Here is a 23522-nt window from a genome sequence, read left to right as displayed (position 1 = left end):
ACCTATTATATAATCCTGATCAAACAAACAAGTTTAAGTTTGTTGAAGAAATATTGGCCTCAGTGAATAATTGAAAATATTTGTGGCAGCAACTGAAGAAGAAGAGTGAGCACTCCTGGAGGCCTGAAATAATAAAGGCTTTGTCATGGATTTGATTATGAAAATAGAATAGTGTTGTATTTTATAGGATTTAGTTCAGAGCTGCAACGAAAAAGCTAGAAATCTGCTTATGCCCAGGTGCTAATTAGAGAGAAAATGTACAAGGTCAGTTCTTCTCCAGCTAAAGAAAAAAAAAAGAGTTAAGAAGAGCAAGCTGACCCTTATCTTATCTCAGCTCCGATGGGCAAGGACATAACTTCTTAATTTAAGGAAGATGGGCGAACAGGAGAAGAAGAAGGACGGAAAAGAGATGGAAGGGAGAGAGAGACGACACCGAGCGAAATGCAGCCGACAGAACTTTAATCAAAAGGATTGCGTAAGAATGCTTATTTAAGATCTAGTTAGACATTTTATTGTTTTCATTTTATAGAGGAAATAACTGGTGGCTAAGGCTGGGGTTATTTTGGAAATACTAAATGATGTTAAACTAAGCTTGTTGAAATGTTATCTTTTGTAATAAAATATAAAAAGACAAATTGTCTGTAAGCTGTCTCCTTGTTTAGACCATGCTACAGTAGTAAATTGGATATTTTTGACTAAGATTGTTTTGATCTGGCCACATTACCATATTACCAAAAGAGGGTCCTAAAGTAAAAAGAGGAAGAGCAGACCTTCCAGATTGTTTATTTAAAATCGAGACAGACTTGGGTGAAGGAGTGTGAAGTCGCCTAGAGCAAAATTACCAGACCCGGTTTTGCTGGCATTAGGGACTAATCATTCTGAATCCCTCTCTGTCTCGTGTAAAGGCAGTTCTTAGGAACGCTTTTACCACAGGCTTCAGCGCGCTCGCTACAAAACTGGTGTCCAGTGTGTGGGATATGAAATTAATCCAGTATCGCCTTGGAGTAGAAAGATTCCCAGAGCAAAAGAGTATATTTTAGTCAGGGAATCTGAGTGGATGAGTGGGTCACTTCCTAGAGCTGACTCAAGGTAAGAAATCTTAGTGGGAAGGCTCTGAAACTCTGATTGGGGGACTAAGATAGGGGCAGGGTCTATGGAAACCAATTCTGGAAGGAGTCTACCCCAAGCAGAATTTGTGACCGGTTGACTAGCTTGTCCTGAGCTCTAAGGAGAGAGTTCTGAGGGGACAACGCGAAGGCCAAGGGCAGACAAGCTGAGGGGGCTCTAGTCAGCTAAAACTGGGAAAAGTTGAAGCTGTTATTTAGAGTTATTGGTGCCTGAGGCAGGGAGAGAAAACTCTGTCTTTGGTGAAAGGCCTAGCTGGAGATCAGAAGCCTAGAAACAGTAGCTTAACAGTGGATGAGTGCTGGGAAAGCTAAGTTGTAACACAGACTCTCACTGAAGTAAAAAAAAGTGCACGTTGTTTTAAAAAACTGAGGCTTGAAAATTGAATCAGGAGCCTGAGTAAAGTAACATGCCTTTTACTAAAGGAAAGAAGGCTGAAAAAGTGCCGTTTGAAATGGCAGATGGTTCAGATAAAGAACTTGGGGAATCTGAGGAAGAAATTATCTCAGATCAAGAGGGGGACACCTCAAGGGGGGAGGACTCCATAGAATTCAGAAAATGGGATCAAGAAGCAGATTCAATGTTACAACAATGCTTTAAGATGGTGAGCAAATACCCAGTAACTCCTGAGAACACCGAGAAGTACTTTGAGGAAAAGGGCCTTTTATATAGATAGATCTTGATAAACTCCAGGAGGGAAAAACTGCTAATAGTTCCTTCTAAGTACAGACAGAAAATAATGGGAAAAGTCACACAGACACCTTATCTGGACATTTAGGTATTATAGGGACTAAGCAGAGAATATCCCAGAATTACTACTGGCCAAAAATGGGAAAGGAAATAAAAGAATTTTGTCAGAGTTGTGACACATGTCAAAGGAAAAGAAATAGTGAAAAAAAGACCAATATGGAGAAAAGGAATAATAGAGATGACTGGAATAATTATATGGATGATATTGATAATATTTTTAATCAACTGACACATGAATACCATGAACAACTGAAATCTGAGTATGGACTAATGGGGCTAGCTTTTACAAAGATATTTGAAATAGTGGCTGGAGCTGAGGAAAAAGTTTTACAGCCCAAAGCTGAAGTGGAAAAGGGTAATGATTCTGAAAGAAAGATAAGGCCCAAAGATGTTCAGAAACCAGGGGAGGCCGCTGATTTTATTTCCCAAATTAGAAAACCAAGCTTTTCTAAGGGAAAAGTTGTGAGGAAAGCTTGGGAGGACACAAATGAAAATCCCAGAGGGCAGTTTAAGAACCAACCGAAGGTTGGGGGCCATTTTATAGGCAAGCCCTCAGATCATAACCAGAATTTGGAGGGAAAAGGAATTGAGAGCTCTGGTGATCTTCAAATGAACTTTAGAACATGCTTCCGTTGTGGGGGAAAGGGCCACATTTCAACCCAATGTGTTAAAAACAGAGAAGTTGGGCCACAAAAAGAAATTTTGCCTAAGCCTAAAGCTGTATTCTGTGTACAGCAGGACCAAGTTAACACTCAGAGGGAGGAGTCAGGTGTGATGGCAACCCAGGCTGAGCTCCTAACACAAGCTGAGAACAGGGAACCAGATCCTCATCTTCCTGTGGCAGAAATTAGGCATTGTTACCTGAGTAAGACAAACCAAGAGCTTTTGAAATTTTCTGGGGATAGTATTTTTATTAATAACAATAAATATGTGGCTCTGAAGGACTCATGCTCTCAAGTAACCTTATGTCATCCTGATATTGTCCCTCAGGAATACATTTTGAAAGGGGAAAGCATGACTGTTAAGGGGATTGCAGGAGCAGCTGTTACTCTGCCAGTCACTGAAATACCCATCAGATATCAAGGGTGGGCAGGAAAATGGAGAGCTGGTGTAACTGCGCAATTGCCATTGGCGGTTTTGATTGGGATTGATCTCTCTGAGCGTGTGAAGAGAGTTTTAGTACTGACTCGCTCCCAAAAGGAAAATGAAAGGGCAGCTCAGGAAAAAGATGAGATTCCTGTGGAGATATTGACAGACAATAGCAATTCAGCTGAGGTACTACAGCTTAGTAATCCCCAAGACAATACATTTACTCAGGAACAAAAGGCAGATTCCACGCTGAAACGCTGCTTTGAAAACCTGACTGAAGAACCATTAACCCCCAAAAGACCTGAAAGGTTCCGTATAGGGAAGGACCTATTATACAGGAAGTTCTTAGTGAATCCCAGAAAGGGAGGGGAACATCTTCAGAAGCAGTAAGTGGTTCCTTTAAAATATCGTCAGAAAATAATAGAAAGGGGACACTCAGACATATTTTCTGCTCATTTAGGCATTACCAAAACCAGACAAAGAATAGCACAGAATTTTTACTGGCCTGAGATGGGGAAGCAGATAAAAGATTTATGTCGAGGGCGGAGCTTCGTCACTGTGCTGTTTGGCTGTTTCCCCAGAGCTCCCGGGGGAGATGCCAAAAACCATCTGGCCAGGTGACCCCTAGAGACATCAGGAGTCAAGGAGGGGCGAGGAGACGCTACTCTGGCTAAGCGTGGGCCCAGGAGGGAGAATGGGGCGGCGGCCCTTTTTCTCTCCCTCTGAAGAGATTCACGAAGCACTGGCTGGAAGCGGGAGCGCCATCTTTGGTGTTGAAACAGTGAGTACTCCGAAGTCCGAGGAAGAAGGGAGAGCAGATAATTGCAGTAAAATGGACAATAATAAATAAAACTTGAAGCCTTCAAGTTAATGAGCTGGCAAGGAGATAAGGACTGAAGGAATTTCGTGGCGGCGGGCTTTTTGATGATCTGCCCTTTTTTCTTCTTTAAGCGGACGAGCCTGAAAATGAAACTAAATTTGGCAAAGGGCCGATCCCAAGGTCAGAACAATAAAAGCCGTGCCTGGAGATTCCTTGTTGAAATACGATAAACAATTGTGGATAAATCCTGTCTGGATGTTATAAAAAATCTGACTGAACTTTTAATAGCGGATGGAATACTGGTTCTAAGACTTTGGGAAGATACTGTGTTTCTGTGGGGGGGAAACCCCTCCCTCTCTTTGCTGGCTGAAGGAAACCTGTGCTAAGTGGATTTATAATGGACTAGACAGACTGTGCCTGGGAAGGACGACACCTACTGGACAAAAGCAGGATATCATCACCAGCTGGATTACATCTAACTGATTTTTTTTTTTGAAAAAAAAGCCTGTGGGATTTTTGGAGATTTTATACAAAGAATGGAGCTGAATCGAGGTGGGAAATGCAAGGTTTTTTTTTAACTTTCTTCTTCTGGTGCTGATTTGGCTCTAGAAAGAACAAGATGACTGGGGGAATACTGGAATAACCATCTTTTGTTTTTTTGTTTTTGCTTTCTCTCTGGTGAAACTGCATACAATTAGAATTTCCTTCATTTCTTCAGCTCATCTAACTGTCTGGTAAAGCTCTTGGGATGTTGGAACATTATATGGTATTCTTGCGCAAACAAACTTGAAGCCCCCTTGGAAATTAGAACTTGGAAATTTCCCCAAAAGCCTTTTCTAGAACCAAACGGGAAGACTAACGTTGGTGTGGGGCCTTTTACCTGTTCGCAGGGTGCTCCCTTCACCTACAGCCTGTTGTTCCAAGCCTGCCCCCCATTGCCCTACTTCTGGTTTCCTTTCCCATCCGCCCCCAGAAGTAGGTGGAAGACTGGGTATCAACTCTTGTGTTGCTGGAGGTTTATTTAACCCAGATTTTTGTGGAAGGACTTGGCAGGCAACTTAAGAGTTGTGGTACATTGAAGGGAAATTTAAAGTGTTAACTTGAAATTTGTGCTATTTACTGTAATATTCCATAAAGATTGGGGAAGATACAGGGGAGGCAGTGGATTGTGGGGGCTGAAATTGGGTTGAGGGTACAATGGCTGCAAAGAAACTGAAGTCTCAAATACCAGGGACTTCCCCAGCCCAAACATCAACATTAGGGAAATTAACCTCCCAGGAATCAGAAAAATCTGATAAGGAATGGCAAATACAAATGCAGAGCTTGCTGACCTCAGGGTTTGAGCAAATTAATCAAAAATTGACTCAAATGACAACCCAAATTACAAATATGCAAGAAGAACTTAGGGAAACAAAGGAAGAAGTGATGCAAATAAAAACTAAAACACAAGATATAGAGGGAAAAATGAAAAATACAGATGCCAGACTAGACAGAACTGAAGAAACTATACAACAGATACAGAAAAACCAGAGGCAATGTGAGGACCAGTTAATATGTTACAGATGGATAAGGCCCTGAAAATGTTAAGATTTCAAAATGTGCCAGAAAAGGAGAATGAAGATCTGGAGAAAGGAATAGTCAATATTTATGCACCAAATGGAAATCAAGAAATTTTTTATAAAGGACTGCAACGAGAATTGGCAAATAAGGATTATGATCAGTACTGTGTAATTGGAGATTTCAATGCTGTCTTCGACAGAGAACTGGACACAAAATTAGAAAAAACAAGCAAAAAGAAAAGAAGTATGATTTCAAGAAAATTCCTACAACTAGCAGAAGAAATAAACATTGTAGATGTATGGAGAACACGCAACCCAAAGACAAGAGATTATACCTTCTATTCTAACAGGCATAAATCATGGTCAAGGATTGATGCATGCTGGATGTCAACAAACTTAATGAAAAAAATGGAACAAATAGATATACTACCTAATACATTTGCAGATCATAATCCAATTCTGGTACAAGTAGGCAGCAGACCAAGAGAATTCAATTGGAGGCTTAATACATTACATTTAAAAAATGAAGAATTCAAGCAACAAGCAAAAGAAGAAATGGACTTTTTCTTTAAACAGAATATGAGACCAGACATCTCAATGTTTATGGAATGGGAGGCAAGTAAGGCCTTCTTTAGAGGAATAGCCATAAGATTCGCAGCAAAACAAAAAAGAGAAAGACGGAAAAAATATGAGATCTTAGAAAACAGGCTAGCATCAGAGGAAAGGCAGTTGAAACAAAATCCAACCAATAAAGAATTGATAGAGAAGATAAAATCCATACAACACCAGATTAACATATTGCTCACCGAAGAAACTGCAAAGAAGTTTAAATTTGCAAAGCAAAACTTTTTTGAGAACGCAAATAAACTGGGAAGATGGCTAGCATATAAATTAAGGAAAGAGAAGAAGACAACAATCCGAACTTTGAAAGATGAAAAGGGAATAGATAAATTTAAACAAGAGTTAAAAAAATCGCTAAAGATTATTATCATAAGTTATACAAGAAAAAAGAAGTTGATAGAGGAACCCAGGAAGAATACATATTAAAGCATAACAAAATGAAATTGACTAAAGAACAAATTCTATCCTTAAATGAGCCTATAACACATGCAGAAATTATAGAAGATCTTAAAAAACAAAAAAAATGGAAAAGCACCAGGCCTGGATGGGCTACCAGCGGAATATTATAAAGAACTGGAAGAAGTGTTACTTCAGCCATTCAAGAAGTTGCTAGAATGCATTGAAGAGGAGGGGAAAATAGCAGCAACATGGACTGAAGCGATAATCTCTCTTATACATAAAGAAAACACGGAAGGTAAAGAAATACAAAATTATAGGCCGATTTCATTGCTGAATGTGGACTACAAAATATATGCGATCATTTTGGCAACTAGAATGAAAAGAGTTTTAATTCATTTGATACATCAAGATCAGTCTGGGTTTCTTCCAAAAAGACAGATGAAGAATAATATAAGGATAGTCTTAAACTCCTTAGAATATTATGAAGCACACCTGGAGAAATAGATGGCCATGATATTCTTGGATGCAGAAAAAGCCTTTGATAATCTTGATTGGAATTTTTTGATATATGTGTTGGAAACGCTGCAAGTTGGAGAAAGATTTATGAAATTAATTAAAGCAATATATACTGAACAAAAGGCAAAAGTAAGAATAAATGGCGAACTGTCAAAAGAAATCCAAATACAGAAAGGTACCAGACAGGGGTGTCCATTGTCCCCACTCCTATTCATCTTGACTCTAGAAATATTAAATGACCAAATTAGAGAAAAAAAGGAAGTGAAAGGACTAAAAGTAAAAGGACAAGTCTATAAGCTTCAAGTCTTTGCGGATGATTTAGTCATTATATTGGAAGATCCACTGCACTCAATAGAAGACTTGATGGTAATGGTAAAAAATTTTGGTGACATGGCAGGAATGAGAATAAATCAAAAGAAGACCAAAATACTCACTAAAAACATGAGAGAAGAAGAAAGGCAGGTGCTAATAGAGAAGACGAACTTTCAAGAGGAAAAGTAAATTCGATATCTAGGGATACAAATCACAAAGAGGACAAGCACACTGTTTAAAGATAACTACATGAAATTGATGAAGGAGATACAGAACAACTTGGAGAAATGGGATAAACTAAAACTATCAATGTTGGGAAGAACTGCAACGATTAAAATGAACATCTTGCCAAAAATTTTATTTTTATTCCAATCAATTCCTATCATACTAAAACAGTCATTTTTTAAAGAACTTAACAAGATAATCATGAGATTTATATGGCAAGGAAAAAATCAAGAATTAAAATTAAGGCAATGCAAGATGCTAAACAGAGGGGTGGCTTTGGTCTTCCGGATTGGGTTCTGTATTATAGAGCTTGTATCCTAGATTGGATAAGAGAATGGGTAACTTGGAAGGACACGATTTGCAATTAGGATGGCATGCTTATCTATGGTATAAAAAGGATAAAGAACAAAAGAATTTTAACTCACACGTGATAAGAAGAGCGTTATTGGGAACGTGGAGAAAGATTATACAACAAATTTACTACAAAATACCTGTATGGGTGTACCGATTGAGGCTTTTACACAACCTAGATTCATGACAAAAGTAAACTTACTAAGATATCAAGATTTACTAAAAAAAGATGGGGAATTAAGGTCTAAGGAAGAACTAGAATTACAGAATGTTTATATAGATTGGTGGCCTAGAGCACAGCTAGAATCTAGATATGCAAAAGATAAAATAGAGGGTTTCTATTGAGAGCAAATGTTTTTTGATAAGCTGCTGTTGGGTTCAAAAGAACAAATTGTTAAGAAAATGTATAACTATATGTTGGAAATTAAAATGCAGGATGAAATGGTTAAGGAATGCATGATAAAGTGGGCACAAAATATAGGGCATAATATTGATATTGACCAATGGCTGAAAATATGGCAAAGTAACATAAAACTTACAAGATCGGTTAATTTTAAAGAGAATATATATAAAATGTTTTATAGGTGGCACATGACCCCAGAAAAACTGTCAAAGATTTATACAGATGTATCAAATAATTGTTGGAAATGTGAAACACAAGTGGGAAGTTATTATCATATGTGATGGTCATGCGAAAGAGCGAAAAAATACTGGAAAAGAGTACATGTTATGTTACAACAAATATTGCTCTGTAATGTGCCATTAACCCCAGAATTGTTCCTATTGAGTATGATACCTGATAATGTGGACAAATCAAAGGAATATAGTTGTGTATATTGTTACAGCAGCTAGAATTTTATATGCTAAAAATTGGAAAACTCTGACAATACCGAAGCAAGAGGATCTGATTGAAAAAATACGGGAAATAGCAGAAATGGATATTTTATCAGAAGTCATGAAGGATTATCCCCTACAAAAGGAGACAGAAAGATGGGACCTATTCAATAAATGGACTAAATTAACAGGCAACGTGTAAATAGCATACATGGAAATGAGAACTTAAGCTAGAAGGCAGAAAAGAGTAAACAGAATAATGTAATATGGCAATAAGTATAGAATGGTTGTTAGTATGTTATTGTCTCTCCTCTTCCTCATAAATTCCAAGTTCCCTTTTCCCTTTTGTCACCCCTTATATTAAAAAATAAAAAATTAGAAAAAAAAAGATTTATGTCAAAGGTGTGATGTGTGTCAAAGGCAGGGGAATAGCAATGATAGGACTAAAGCAATGCTATCCCCTTTACCAATCATTTCTACCCCACTCCAATGCATTGGTCTGGACATCATAGTACCATTGCCCAGAGTCACCCAAAGGGGGAACCAATTTATCTTAACCATCATTGATTATGCCACACGGTACCCTGAGGCTATTCCTTTGAGGAATATTGAGACTCATACTGTGGCTGATGTCTTGGCTTAGTTATATGAGCCGTATGATCAAGCCCTACTATAGGGAGAACATGGTTCTGTTTGCCATGAAAGTAGCAGACCATGAAAAACATGAATTACTATATTGGGAAGGGAGGGGGAAAGCAAGATATAACCCTGAAGATGTCAGAATTGGTCCTTTACTTTCCACTGAGCAACAAAACGAAGGTAATGAAATACCAACGGGTCTTCTCCAACAAACCAGGGGTAGCCAAGGGAGTGGTGCACAAGATTGATACAGGAGATGCACCCCCACAAGCGGTCACTCCTTATAGAGTTACTGGGCCATATGTCGATAAGGTGCGCAAGAAGCTGAACCATGTAACCAAGCTGGATGTGTATCCGAGGCCCAGATTAGATGATCTAATAGAGACCATAGGGGGATGTCAATACATATCCTGCCTAGATCTAGTGAAAGGGTTTTGGCAAGTGAGAATAGACCCCAAAGATCAGGAGAAGACAGCCTTCTGTAGCCCTTTCGGTTTATATGAGTTCTGTGTCCTGAGTTTTGGATTGAGAAACTTGTAAGCAGCCCCTTATCTCCAAAGAGATTTACGGGGGTGCCGGAGACTGGGATGAGTCCAAAATTCAGACAAACCTCTGAATGCTGAGCAGAGCCACTTAGGTCTCAGCCAGGTCCTGTCTAAACTTCTTCCTCAAAAGCCAATCTCCTTTATTAAGAAAGCAACACACACAGACAAATCCATGAGTTATACTCAGAATAATCTGGCTCTAAATCTTTGGTAGCAAACACACATGGCCAATTAGACATACAGCTAGTCTGTACAAGAACCAATGCATGCAGATTAAATCATTACTGCTTTATTGAAAATAATTGCTTTAGAAAAGGTTTCAGTTGATGGTAAAATAGTTCAGTAGGTACATTTTCATATCAAGACAAACGGAATACTCCCCTCCCCACTCCAGCTATAAAAATAAAGAAATAGAATTATGCTAACTAATAAAAAGCATAACACAGTCCATCTCACGTGTCTTGGGTCTTCATAGGCTGATGCTAGATGAAATCCCGTTGACTTCCATCAGTCCATGGTAGGAAAAATAGTCCATAGTAAAATTACAATCCATTATGGGAAAAAGCACATGTCTGACCTTTCTCAGTCCAACTCCATCTTTTTTCCACTCATTACCAACTCCCTTCTTCTTCCCAGAATTCTTCATAAGGAACACCCCCTCCTGGGTCTTGTTGTCCCGCCTAACTTTCTCATGAGAGTTTGAGAGTTGTTATCATGTTTTGTGGCAGAATTATTTTGACTACGAAAGTCTCTGCTCTCTACTCATCTTAGCAACGAGATAATCAGAGAGCGAAGCTTCTCTGAAACAGCATGAAAAACTTTCCTACTACAGAACAGACTTTAAATCAAGATGGATGCTATTGGGACAATCTTAGGACTACATATCCCATTCTAATACACATAAAAACACAAATCATCACATGCCACCCCTGATAATCGTTAAAATTCAGAGCAGTAAATCTGATCTAATTTTAAGAAATCAAACAAAAGTAACTAAAAAGTAATTCAAAGTAATTAACTGGTTATATCTCAAAATTCAACTACAGATTAACTATTACAATACTGAAACATAGCACACTGTTGAATACATTGTTTCAATGTTCAGGTTCATAAGAATCTTCACAGTACGTTCTAGAAAGACCATCTGCCACTACATTCAATTTTCCAGGAATGTGTTGAACTTCAAAATCAAAATCTTGCAATGCTAGACTCCATCTCAACAATTTTTGGTTGTGAGATTTCATCTTCTGCAACCAAACTAAAGCTCTGTGATCTGTTTGGAGTGTAAACTTATGCCCCCATAAGTAAGGTCTAAGTAAATTAAGAGACCAAAATATAGAAAGAGCCTCTTTTTCAGATACTGCGTAATTTCTCTCTCTGTCCAAGAGTTTACTAGAGAAATATGAGATAGGGTAAAGGTTCCCATCTTCTCCTTGCTGTAACAAAACGGCTCCAAGTCCTAATTCAGAGGCATCTGTTTGTAAAATGAATGGTTTGTCAAAATCAGGGGATTTCAGTATAGGTGCATCCATAATCTTAGCTTTTAAAGCATCAAAGGCACCTTGACACTCTGGTGTCCACTTTACCTTGACAGGCTGTCTCTTCTTAGTGAGCTCTGTCAGAGGTGAAGCCAAATGACTGAAATCAGGAATGAATTTTCTGTAGTAGCCAACTAGACCTAAAAAAGAGCGTACCTGTTTCTTAGTTTTTGGAATAGGCCAATCATTAATAGATTGTACTTTGGCTTGCAGAGTCTGAATTTCTCCTTGCCCAATCAAATGACCTAAGTACATGACTTTTCCTTGCATCCATTGACATTTGCTGGCTTTGACTGTCAGTCCTGCTTGCTGAAGTCTGGACAAAACAGTTTCAATGTGAGACATGTGAGAATCAAAATCAGAACTGAAAATGGCAACATCATCAAGATAAGCACTTGCAAAAGGTAAACCTTGTAAAAGTTTGTCTATCATCCTTTGAAATGAAGCACCAGCGTTCTTCAAACCAAATGGCAATCGTCGGAAACGAAAAGTTCCCACGTGCGTGATGAAAGCGGTCTTATCTCGTGAATCTTCAGCCAAATCTAACTGCCAATACGCATTCTTTAGATCGAGAATGCTGATAAACTTAGCCTTTGAAAGAAGTTCAATTAAATCATCCATTCTAGGTAATGGGTATGGATCTGGAACAGTAACACTGTTTAACTTTCTGTAATCAACACAAAATCTTACTTCCTCGAGAATTTCACCCAGAGCGTTACGTTTTGGCACCAGTACCACCGGTGAAGCCCAAGGGGAGAATGACAGTTCAATCACCCCCAAAGATAACATCTTTTGTATCTCTTGTTCAATCTGGATAGCATGATTACCAATTGCTCTATATGGGCTAGACCGTATGGGCTGGGCATTGTCCTCAGTAGTTATCACATGACTGATCAATTTGGTGTAACCTGGTTTATCTGAAAACACATCTTGGTATTGTTCTAAAATTTGAAACAACCTTTCTTTCTGATCAACGGTACCGGTTAAAACAAGATTATCAGACCATGTACTTGCATCTTGCAATTCAGACAACATATCAATAGGTTCATTTGCAGCATGAAAATATTCAGCATGACATTGGAAAACCATTGCAGATCTATCTTTGTACAGTTTCAAACTATTGACATGGTAAAGAACAGGTTTCTTATTAGAATCCAACATTTTGACAAGATAATTGACATTTCCCAATTTTTGAACAATTTCACCTGGACCTTCCCAGACAACTTCTAACTTAGAAGGTCTGAGTGGGTTCAGAACAAGTACCAAATCACCCACAGAAAATTCCCTGTGTCTGGATCTCTTATCGTGGAAGAACTTCTGACTTGCTTGAGCATCCAAAAATTGTCTCTGGCGAACTCCTGGACAGCCAAGAGTTTCTCTTGAAGTTTTCTGACAAAATCAGCAACTGGCACAGTACTACTTTTAACCACACCTTCCCAATCGGATTTCAGGAAGTCCAATGGTCCTTGTAGATTTCTTCCAAACACCACCTCACTTGGAGAAAAGCCACCTAGTGAAGAATGAGCTGAGCTACGGTAAGCAAACAAAGCAAAAGGCAAAAGTTCATCCCAAATGTTTCCATATTCTTGGGTTAAAGTTTTAATCATCCTAAGCAAAGTTTGTAGACCTCTTTCCACCATACCATGAGATTGAGGATGATGGGCCGTGCTAAAACTGATGGCTATTCCACTTATCTCGCATATCTTGCGCATAAGTTCACTTGTAAAGGCTCCTGCTTGATCACAAATTATTTTGGATGGTACTCCAATACACGAGCACAAGTCCACGATGATTCTAGCTATGGTGGTAGCTGTAAGGTTGCTAATAGCATAGGCTTCGATCCACCTACTGGCTGAACAGATGAAAGAAATGATGTATTTCTTCTTAGATTTAGTAGGAACAAAAGGTCCTAGCACATCCATTTGCAAACACTGGAACACTTGGTCAGGAATCTCCATAATCTGCATTTCGGCCTTTACCTTGTCAGTTTGATGGCCTGTGCGTTGGCAATAGTCACAAGAACTGACATAGTCCTTTACAGTTTTTGAAATACTAGGCCAGTAAAAATGTTGAGAAATCCTCTTTAGGGTTTTTTGTATTCCCTGGTGCCCACTACTCGGATGGTCATGAGCCATTTCTAGTATTCTCAGTCTATATTCAGTAGGCACGACTAACTGTTGAATAGGTTGGGCATCCAAGTTGGATTTGCGGAAATATTCTCTGTACAAAAGTCCATTTTCTCCCCACAGGAAACTAACTTGCTGATGCGCAGGACGTTCAGCATAGTTGTCTGCTTGTGACCTCAAAGAAGCTAGTGAGGGATCATTAAGTTGCTTCAGTCTAAAGTCCTCTGATCCCTTAGGTATCACCTCCTCTATTATAGTGTCAGTTGTAGCTGCATTATCAGGTTTGGTCACAAGAGGCTGCTGTTGCATAAGGTCACCATCTGAGCTATCCTCAGTGGATTCCTGCTCCAGTTCAGGATCATGCATCTCCCTACTTTGAGAACGTGTGACTACCTGCATCGAAGCCGCATTTTGACTTTGCATGTGATCCAAAAAGGCAAGATCATTTCCAAGTAGGAAATCAGGTTTTCCCTCATGAGTTAAAATATGTTTTGCACCTGACCAGGACTTGTAGGTAATTTTTACATATGCCAGAGAAATGAACTTCTGCTCAGTCTCTATAGACCCGTAAGTTTTTACTGGACACCTCAGGTTGTTCAAGATCAAGGTGGGGTCTAGAAAATGTCTGCTTATCGAATAAATGTCAGCACCCGAGTCACGAAAAGCACTTAAAGCCATATCACCTTCAGGTGTGTGAAGAAAAACCACCTCAGAAAATGTGCGGGTTGCCCAGTCCCTTTGTGTAGTTGGTACTATGCAATCAGGATCCATAATGGAAAATTTCTCTCCTGAGGTTGTCTCTTTTACAATTTCTGAGGAAATTGAAGCAATTTGTAAGTCCAAAATTCTAGGCACATATTGGTTTACTGCTGCCTGCATTCCACTGGCTTGCGAGGGGGTTACAGTTAAGTTAACTCCTTCCTGACTCTGTGAAGGCACAATGCTTGACTGGTGAGGCACAGAAACTGCATTACTGGCAGCTGGCACTTGCTGAGTTCCCGCTGGCACAGAACTTACATACGCCATCTTGGGAGTGCCTGCTTTAGATCTGCGTGGAGCTGGAACAGGTGTTTTTCTAGCTGGCTCCTTAACTTGGCTAGTTGGCATATTTAACCTTGGGCAATCTCATCGCAGATGAGAGCCACCACATTCAAAACATTTAAGAGGTGTTTTACTCTGGCTAGGAGCTAGGCTCCTGCGTTGTTCAAATGAACTTGGCCTGGGCTCTTGAGAAAAGGACTTTCTAAAATCAGGCTGACTCTGTCTCTTAGGCACTACTGGTGCAGTCTTTGCCCTAACAGCAGGTTCATGCATTTTAAAGGAGAGAATTTCATCAGTCTTTAAAGCAAGGGTTTGCAAGTCTTTGTAGTTTCTCTCCAACAAAGTACTCCTTATTTCTGAAGGCACTAAATTAAGAAAATGCTCCATGTACAACGCAGTTCTTAAATCCTCAAAGGTACTGGCGCCCAAGGAGCTCAACCACTGATCACCTAGATGTTCTATCTTGTCAGCTAGTGCAGAATAACACTCATTAGGCTGCTTTTTCAGTTTTCTAAAGTTCTGCCTCAGTATTTCCGAAGTGAAACCAAATTTTCTCTTTACCACCTCTTTAAAAATAGGCCAGTCAGGGTCCTCATCAGATAATTTGGCTACAATGTTGGCAAGTTGCCCAGAACACTGAGTACGCAATAACTTGAGGTACCAGGCCTGAGGTATCCTAAGATCTCTACACGCTTGTTCATATATAGATAAAAATGATAAGATATCATCGCCATCATGGTAGTAAGGTAGATTGCTTCTATCAACACTGGCTATTGAGTTCTTAAACTCCTCTTTTTCCTTCAGCTCATTAACCAAACGCTCCACCTTTTTCTCTCTGTACTGCTTCAATAACTGATCAGCAATGTTCTGATTATGAATAGATTGAGTGTGACAAGCAACAAAATCTGCAAACATCATTGTTAACTTATCCAGTGGTGATAGACTCTTGTTAGGATCAGGACCCTCAGCACCGGCTGCTGCTGCTGCCGCTCCTGCTGTTTCATCAGGAATGTCCCTGGCTGGCACTCCCCTCCCTACTGGAGTGCTGGCACCCGCCATTTCCTCTGCCTGATCCATCTGTTGCAACTTAGACCAAGTCTGATCTGGATCAGATCCAAGTAGGTCCTTGATGTCCTGTGCTGGGAGTTTAGCCATTATATTGCCCTTTTGTAATTCCCTTCTTAGTTGTGAAGAACCATAAGTAATCCTTTGCTTAGCTCCACTTTGAGTCAAAACGCCGTGCTCAACAGCCTCCAAAAGCTCTTGATGCAAGGGCTTCTTATCTTTACTAACCAAAGGCAGCCTAGCAGATGCACCACCAATCTTAACTTTTCTCTGAGTCACAAACTGCTCTCCAGGCAACTCCAAAAATTCTTCTCCTTCTAAGTGTTGCTCCATGCAAGCTGCAACTAACACAGACGCCAAGTTGACCCAAAAGGAAAAATCCTCTCCCTGCCCCTGTAGCCGAAACTGTAGGGCGAGGGCAAAGCCATAAAACACTCTGGCAAAAAACAGCCCTACCCTGGAGCTTCAGAAGGGCGACCGCTTACTTGCATGAAAATGCCCACTCATTAAACAGCCCAATTACATAACCAAAGCATTAGTTCTTACAGACTTGGCTTAAAGCTAAGTCTTTTCAATGAGACCCTTAGCTTAAAAGAAAAAACAATTTGGCTAATTTATAGCCCTTCAAAGTAAATAGCGTGGAAGAAACCCCTCTGCCAAGGCTTGGGATTTCCCAGCTGTGAAAAGCACATGCATCGAGATGCTTGCTGCTTTCAACTTAAGCCAAAGTAAACACAATAAATCAAAGCCCGTGTTTCGTGTCACCACTGCACCATGTAAGCAGCCCCTTATCTCCAAAGAGATTTACGGGGGTGCCGGAGACTGGGATGAGTCCAAAATTCAGACAAACCTCTGAATGCTGAGCAGAGCCACTTAGGTCTCAGCCAGGTCCTGTCTAAACTTCTTCCTCAAAAGCCAATCTCCTTTATTAAGAAAGCAACACACACAGACAAATCCATGAGTTATACTCAGAATAATCTGGCTCTAAATCTTTGGTAGCAAACACACATGGCCAATTAGACATACAGCTAGTCTGTACAAGAACCAATGCATGCAGATTAAATCATTACTGCTTTATTGAAAATAATTGCTTTAGAAAAGGTTTCAGTTGATGGTAAAATAGTTCAGTAGGTACATTTTCATATCAAGACAAACGGAATACTCCCCTCCCCACTCCAGCTATAAAAATAAAGAAATAGAATTATGCTAACTAATAAAAAGCATAACACAGTCCATCTCACGTGTCTTGGGTCTTCATAGGCTGATGCTAGATGAAATCCCGTTGACTTCCATCAGTCCATGGTAGGAAAAATAGTCCATAGTAAAATTACAATCCATTATGGGAAAAAGCACATGTCTGACCTTTCTCAGTCCAACTCCATCTTTTTTCCACTCATTACCAACTCCCTTCTTCTTCCCAGAATTCTTCATAAGGAACACCCCCTCCTGGGTCTTGTTGTCCCGCCTAACTTTCTCATGAGAGTTTGAGAGTTGTTATCATGTTTTGTGGCAGAATTATTTTGACTACGAAAGTCTCTGCTCTCTACTCATCTTAGCAACGAGATAATCAGAGAGCGAAGCTTCTCTGAAACAGCATGAAAAACTTTCCTACTACAGAACAGACTTTAAATCAAGATGGATGCTATTGGGACAATCTTAGGACTACATATCCCATTCTAATACACATAAAAACACAAATTATCACAAAACTCACCAGCAACTTTTCAGAGACTCATGGACAAAACTCTGCAAGGGCTTAGCAACTTCACAGTGGCTTACATCGATGATATAGAGATCTTTAGTCACACCTGGAAAGATCACCTGTATCACCTGGAGACAGTGCTGCAGAGAGTGCAAACAGCTGGGCTAACAGTGAAAGCTAGTAAATGCCAGCTGGGTAGCCCCGAGCTGAAATATTTAGGCCATATAGTAGGGGGCGGTAGAATTAAACCCCTAGAAGCCAAAATTGAAGCTATTAGCAACTGGCCTAGACCCGCCATCCGGAAAAAGATCAGATCTTTTCTAGGGTTAGTTGGCTATTACAGGGGTTCATTCCCAGATTTAACGAAATAGCCGCTCCTTTATCTGACCTAACACGCAAGAAGAGTGCAGATAGTATCCAGTGGACCAGCAGCTGTTCATTCCCAGATTTAGTGAAATAGCCGCTCTTTTATCTGACCTAACACGCAAGAAGAGTGCAGATAGTATCCAGTGGACCAGCAGCTGTTCATTCCCAGATTTAGTGAAATAGCCGCTCCTTTATCTGACCTAACACGCAAGAAGAGTGCAGATAGTATCCAGTGGACCAGCAGCTGTGAGGAGGCATTCATGAAGCTGAAGGAGGCATTGATGACCCACCCAGTCTTAAGAGCTCCAGACTTCCAGCGCGAGTTCACCACCTTCACCAATGCATCCAACACCGGGTTAGGAGCCGTGCTGAGCCAGAAGGACGACAGCGGAGAACTTCATCCCATGGCGTACCTGAGCAAGAAGCTGCAGGCGGGCGAAATACATCTTTCTGCCTTTGAAAAAGAATGTCTTGCAATAGTGTACGCTCTTCGGAAACTCAAGCGATATATATGGGGGAGACATTTTGTCCTGTGTACTGACCATTCCCCATCATTATGGTTAAGGACCCTAAAAGCCAATAACAGCAAGCTGATGAGATGGGCCATGATTCTTCAGGACTTTGATTTTGAAGTACGTGTAATAAAAGGTACTCAAAATGGTGTTGCTGATGCCCTCTCGAGACCAGAAGACTAGAGAAGAAATGAAAGGACTCTAATATAATGGTGAAAGTAATAAAATGCTAATGTACACGTGAAAAAATGTTATATGCTGTGTATTCAAGAGCAATTATATGTACGTTTTTTAAATGTTATGGTATGTTATTAAGTTTGCACCTGTATAGACAATGTAAGTGTTGAGATATGTTATGAAACTAGTAACTAAATTGCAAATTTAATGTATTAAGATGTTGAATTATTGTTTAGGTGAACGTTGTGTTAAGTTTGAGGGTAATGTTATGTGAATGTTGTGGTAAGTGTGAGTGTAATATTGGGATAAAGTAATATTGTCAAGCTCCTTGTTGTTCATGAGGGTAAAGCACTATAGCTTTTTCCCCATGAAACAACTTGTTAAGGGGGGAGGTATGTAGCATTCAGCCCTGCCCTCACCTGTCCATCACAGCTGAGCTGTGGAAAAGGAGCCAATGAGGGAACAGAAGGTGGTGCTAAAGGGGGGGGTGGCTTGGTTATAAAGGGGTGTGTATGGAGATATGAGATGAGTTATGAGTTATGTGAGAGAGAGGTGATTAGTGAGTCTGTGGGCCTGTGAGCCAAGAAAGGCCTGAGCCAAGACGGGAAACTCCCATGACTTCGAGCAGCCGATCTCTCTAGGACAGGATCCGAGGGCTCAGCCGGGATTTATAACAATATTCATGGCGATGGAAGGGCCACAAGATCTCCCCACCCCATCCTCCATCTGCTGGCCTTGGGGCAGCCACGAGGGCCCTTCCTTTCTCCTGACCTTCGGAGACAGAGCCCAACCCTTGGCTGGATCCCCAGTGAGAGGCCCTCCCCTTTCCTTTCCTTTCCCCACCAGGTCGCAAAGAGAAGAATCAGAATTATACAGACCCACTTCTGATGCTGCTAGAAAAAACCACATGTGAAAAAGGAAGGAAGGAAGAGAGAGAGAGAGAGAGAAGTGAAGCCTGCCAATGACAGAAAATCTATTTCCAGCTTCTCGGGGTGTAGATATTCCCCATTGGTAGAAATATGGGCCTCCAATGTGAACAAAAATAGCAGTCTACTCGCAAGTAAAATATAATGAATTGACTGTTTTAAATGACAAGTTGTATATCTTAGTTAAGAATTCAGCAACTTCATTTCTCAGTTCCTTAATAACCGTTGGGTGGATGCCATCTGGAACCGGTGACTTATTGATTTTTAATTTATTGATTAGGTTTAAAAATCTTCTATTTTAATCTGATTCAGTTCATTAGTCAGCAAGAGTTGTTTGGGCAGCGGAATCTGCCTAAAGTCTTCTGTTGTGAAGACAAATTCAAAGAACTCATTTAATTTCTCTGCAATCTCCAAGTCTCCCTTTACTTCCCCTTTCCGTCCCTCCTCATCCAGAGGGCCAATCACTTTTTTTCTTTTTATTAAACACAAGCATACAAAACAAACGGAAAACATATATGCGGGGGAATAAATCCAACTAACATATGAACCTGACTACATAAACCATATTGCCCTTCTAAGCATCTTTTGGCCACATCCATTTAATATATAATTCTGACTACATAAACCCTAAAGATTAACATAAATAAATTGTCTAATATATAAACTTAAACCTGTACTGATCTTATATTCAAGTCATTCTTAGTTGCATAGACCAATTATAGTTCATAAGTTACTTAGTATCTTCATGTTTCTAACTTGTCAGCAATACCTTCTAAACAACTGTGATCAGAATATGTAATCTAAGCATTACCTATACTTATTAACCATTTAAGACATTCAACAAGTAACTTCCCCATTTTTATTATATTTCTTTGCTCCATGTATAAACCAGGGATTTTTAATTATTTATAGCCTTGTGAATCTAGGAATTCATTTCTTTCATTCTTTTTCCTGGCTTTTAAAGTGCTATCTCTAAAGTCTCTATATATTCTTCCACCTGCGTACACCTCTAACCAGAAGTCATCATAAGCAATTCTAATTTCATCATAAAGGTAGCTTAGCCATACACACCTCCCCACACCGAAGCTCCAGGCCAGCTCAATACATTTCTGTAAGATCCCCACTTTTACAGGTAAAAAGACATTGTAAGTCTAATCTTGTCTATATAATCAATATGGTGACTCACTCATATTTAAGCTCTATATATAAACCATAAGAGCCAAAGCATCTAATATTATTATTTTTCATTAACCTTTCTGGAATTTATATCTACATATATTTATCTACCTTTTAGCTTCCCCCAAGCTTTCCAACAAAAGGAAAACATCTCCTTCTGCTTCATTGACTGTGCAAAAGCCTTTGACCTGGGGTTCAGTCCGAAGTAGCCGGCTCAAGGTTGACTCAGCCTTCTATCCTTCCGAGGTTGGTAAAATGAGTACCCAGCTTGTTGGGGGGGGGCAATGTGTAGCCTGCATAAATAACTTGTAAACCACCCAGAGAGCGTTTGAAGCACTAGGGGCAGTATATAAGCAACACGCTTTGCTTTGCTTTGCCTGTGTAAAACCACAGCAAACTATGGCAGGTTCTTAAAGAAAGGGGAGTGCCTGACCACCTCATGTATCTCCTGAGAAATCTATATATGGGACAGGAAGCAATGGTTGATTGGTTCAATATTGGGAAAGTACAAGGCTGTATATTGTCCCCCGGCTTATTTAACTTATATGCAGAATACATCATGCAAAAGGCTGGACTGGAGGAATCCCAAGCCGGAATCAAGACTGCTGGAAGAACTATCAACAACCTCTGATATGCAGATGATACCACTCTGATGGCAGAAAGTGAGGAATTAAAGAACCTCCTAATGACGGTGAAAGAGGAGAGCGCAAAAAATGGTCAAAAAAACTAAGATCATGGCCACTGGTCCCAACACTTCCTGTCAAATAGAAGGGGAAGATACAGAGGCAATGACAAATTGTTCTTTATTGGGCTCTATGATTGCTGCAGATGGCGACAGCAGCCACAAAATTAAAAGACACCTGCTACTTGCGAGGAAAGCAATTATAAACCTAGACAGCATCTTAAAAAGCAGAGACATCACCTTGCCGACCAAAGTCCGAGTAGTCGAAGCTATAGTTTTTCCTGTACTGATGTAGGGAAGTGAGAGCTGGACCATAAAGCTGACAGGCAAAGAATTGTTGCTTTTGAACTGTGGTGCTGGAGAAGGCTCTTGAGAGTCTTGTAGACTGCACGGAAAACAAACCTATCCATTCTGAAGGAAATCAACCCTGAGTGCTCACTGGAAGGACAGATCCTGAAGGTTCCTAGTGTGGGTCCTTTGATGTAACCTAAGATGACCATTCCGACTAAAGCTCTTTCCATATTCCATGCATTTATGTGGTTTCTCCCCCCATGTGGATCCTTTGAGGTAACCTAAGATGACCATTCTGACTAAAGCTCTTTCCATATTCCATGCATTTACGTGGTTTCTCCCCAGTGTGGGTCCTTTGATGTAATCTAAGGGCATAAATGAGACTAAAGCTCTTTCCACATTTCATGCATTTATGTGGTTTCTCCCCAGTGTGGGTCCTTTGATGTACTCTAAGGTCACCATTCCGACTAAAGCTCTTTCCACATTCCATGCATTTATGTGGTTTCCCCCCAGTGTGGGTCCTTTGATGTACCCTAAGCTGACCACTCTGACTAAAGCTCTTTCCACATTCCATGCATTTATGCGGTTTCTCCCCAGTGTGGGTCCTTTGATGTAACGTAAGGTTACCACTCTGACTAAAGCTGTTTCCACATTCCATGCATTTATGTGGTTTCTCCCCAGTGTGGGTCCTTTGATGTACTCTAAGGTCACCATTCCGACTAAAGCTCTTTCCACATTCCATGCATTTATGTGGTTTCTCCCCAGTGTGGGTCCTTTGATGTAACGTAAGGTTACCACTCTGACTAAAGCTGTTTCCACATTCCATGCATTTATGTGGTTTCTCCCCAGTGTGGGTCCTTTGATGTACTCTAAGGTCACCATTCCGACTAAAGCTCTTTCCACATTCCATGCATTTATGTGGTTTCTCCCCAGTGTGGGTCCTTTGATGTACCCTAAGCTGACCACTCTGACTAAAGCTCTTTCCACATTCCATGCATTTATGCGGTTTCTCCCCAGTGTGGGTCCTTTGATGTAACCTAAGGGCACCACTGTGACTAAAGCTCTTTCCACATTCCATGCATTTATGTGGTTTTTCTCCAGTGTGGGTCCTTTGATGTAACGTAAGGTTAACACTGTGACTAAAGCTCTTTCCACATTCCATGCATTTATGCGGTTTCTCCCCAGTGTGGGTCCTTTGATGTAACCTAAGGGCACCACTGTGACTAAAGCTCTTTCCACATTCCATGCATTTATGTGGTTTTTCTCCAGTGTGGGTCCTTTGATGTAACGTAAGGTTAACACTGTGACTAAAGCTCTTTCCACATTCCATGCATTTATGTGGTTTCTCCCCAGTGTGGGTCCTTTGATGTAACCTTAAGGAATCACTGCGACTAAAGCTCTTTCCGCATTCCATGCATTTATGTGGCTTTTCCCCAGTGTGGGTCCTTTGATGCAATCTAAGGTCACCATTCCGACTAAAGCTCTTTCCGCATTCCATGCATTTATGTGGTTTCTCCCCAGTGTGGGTCCTTTGATGTCTCCTAAGCTGACCATTCTGACTAAAGCTCTTTCCACATTCCATGCATTTATGTGGTTTCTCCCCAGTGTGGGTCCTTTGATGTACACTAAGATGACCACTCTGACTAAAGCTCTTTCCACATCCCATGCATTTATGTGGTTTCTCCCCAGTATGGGTCCTTTGATGTACACTAAGATGACCACTCTGACTAAAGCTCTTTCCGCATTCCATGCATTTATGTGGCTTTTCCCCAGTGTGGGTCCTTTGATGTAATCTAAGGTCACCATTCCGACTAAAGCTCTTTCCACATTCCATGCATTTGTACAGTTTCTTCCCTGTGTGAGTTTGATGTGAACACAGATTTCTTCTCCCGCTGAAATTCTTTTCACATTCCATGTTTTTGTATGATTTCTCCCCAGGGTGAGTTCTTTAATCTGAACTAGCAGCACTGGTCTGACGCTGTCTTCACACTTCAGGAGTTTAAGCCATTTCTGTTTTAGCTCATGGGTTTTTCCAAGCTTTTCTTCCTGGCTTCACACTTGACTCTTTTCAGGGCCAGAAGAAGTGGCTCTCAATAATTCTGGCCATCGAGTTTGTTACCTGATAGAGAACAAAG

At 40.4% G+C, this 23522-nt stretch overlaps 4 protein-coding genes across 5 annotated transcripts in view; 2 read left to right on the top strand and 2 right to left on the bottom strand.

Annotated features, from left to right (window-relative positions):
* Window positions 1-23522, top strand: part of LOC144584975 (uncharacterized) — a 618887-nt gene that overhangs the window by 458883 nt on the left and 136482 nt on the right. The window lies entirely within an intron of this gene.
* LOC144584983 (uncharacterized) overlaps window positions 1-23522 on the top strand; it is a 392659-nt gene that overhangs the window by 326909 nt on the left and 42228 nt on the right. The window lies entirely within an intron of this gene.
* The window catches only part of LOC144584973 (uncharacterized), a 66481-nt gene that overhangs the window by 26153 nt on the left and 16806 nt on the right, over window positions 1-23522 (bottom strand). The gene's annotated exons all lie outside the window — the stretch shown is intronic.
* Window positions 10059-23522, bottom strand: part of LOC144584982 (uncharacterized) — a 32301-nt gene continuing 18837 nt past the window's right edge. For both annotated transcript variants that reach the window (XM_078382388.1, XM_078382387.1), the window contains one exon: window positions 10059-23506. In XM_078382388.1, the coding sequence (XP_078238514.1) occupies window positions 21629-23302 (1674 nt within the window). In that variant the 5' untranslated portion in view covers window positions 23303-23506 and the 3' untranslated portion in view covers window positions 10059-21628. The remainder of the gene's footprint in view (window positions 23507-23522) is intronic.

Source organism: Pogona vitticeps, chromosome W, assembly GCF_051106095.1.
Source record: "Pogona vitticeps strain Pit_001003342236 chromosome W, PviZW2.1, whole genome shotgun sequence".
NCBI lineage: Eukaryota > Metazoa > Chordata > Lepidosauria > Squamata > Agamidae > Pogona > Pogona vitticeps.
This window is presented reverse-complemented; position numbering and strand designations above follow the sequence as displayed.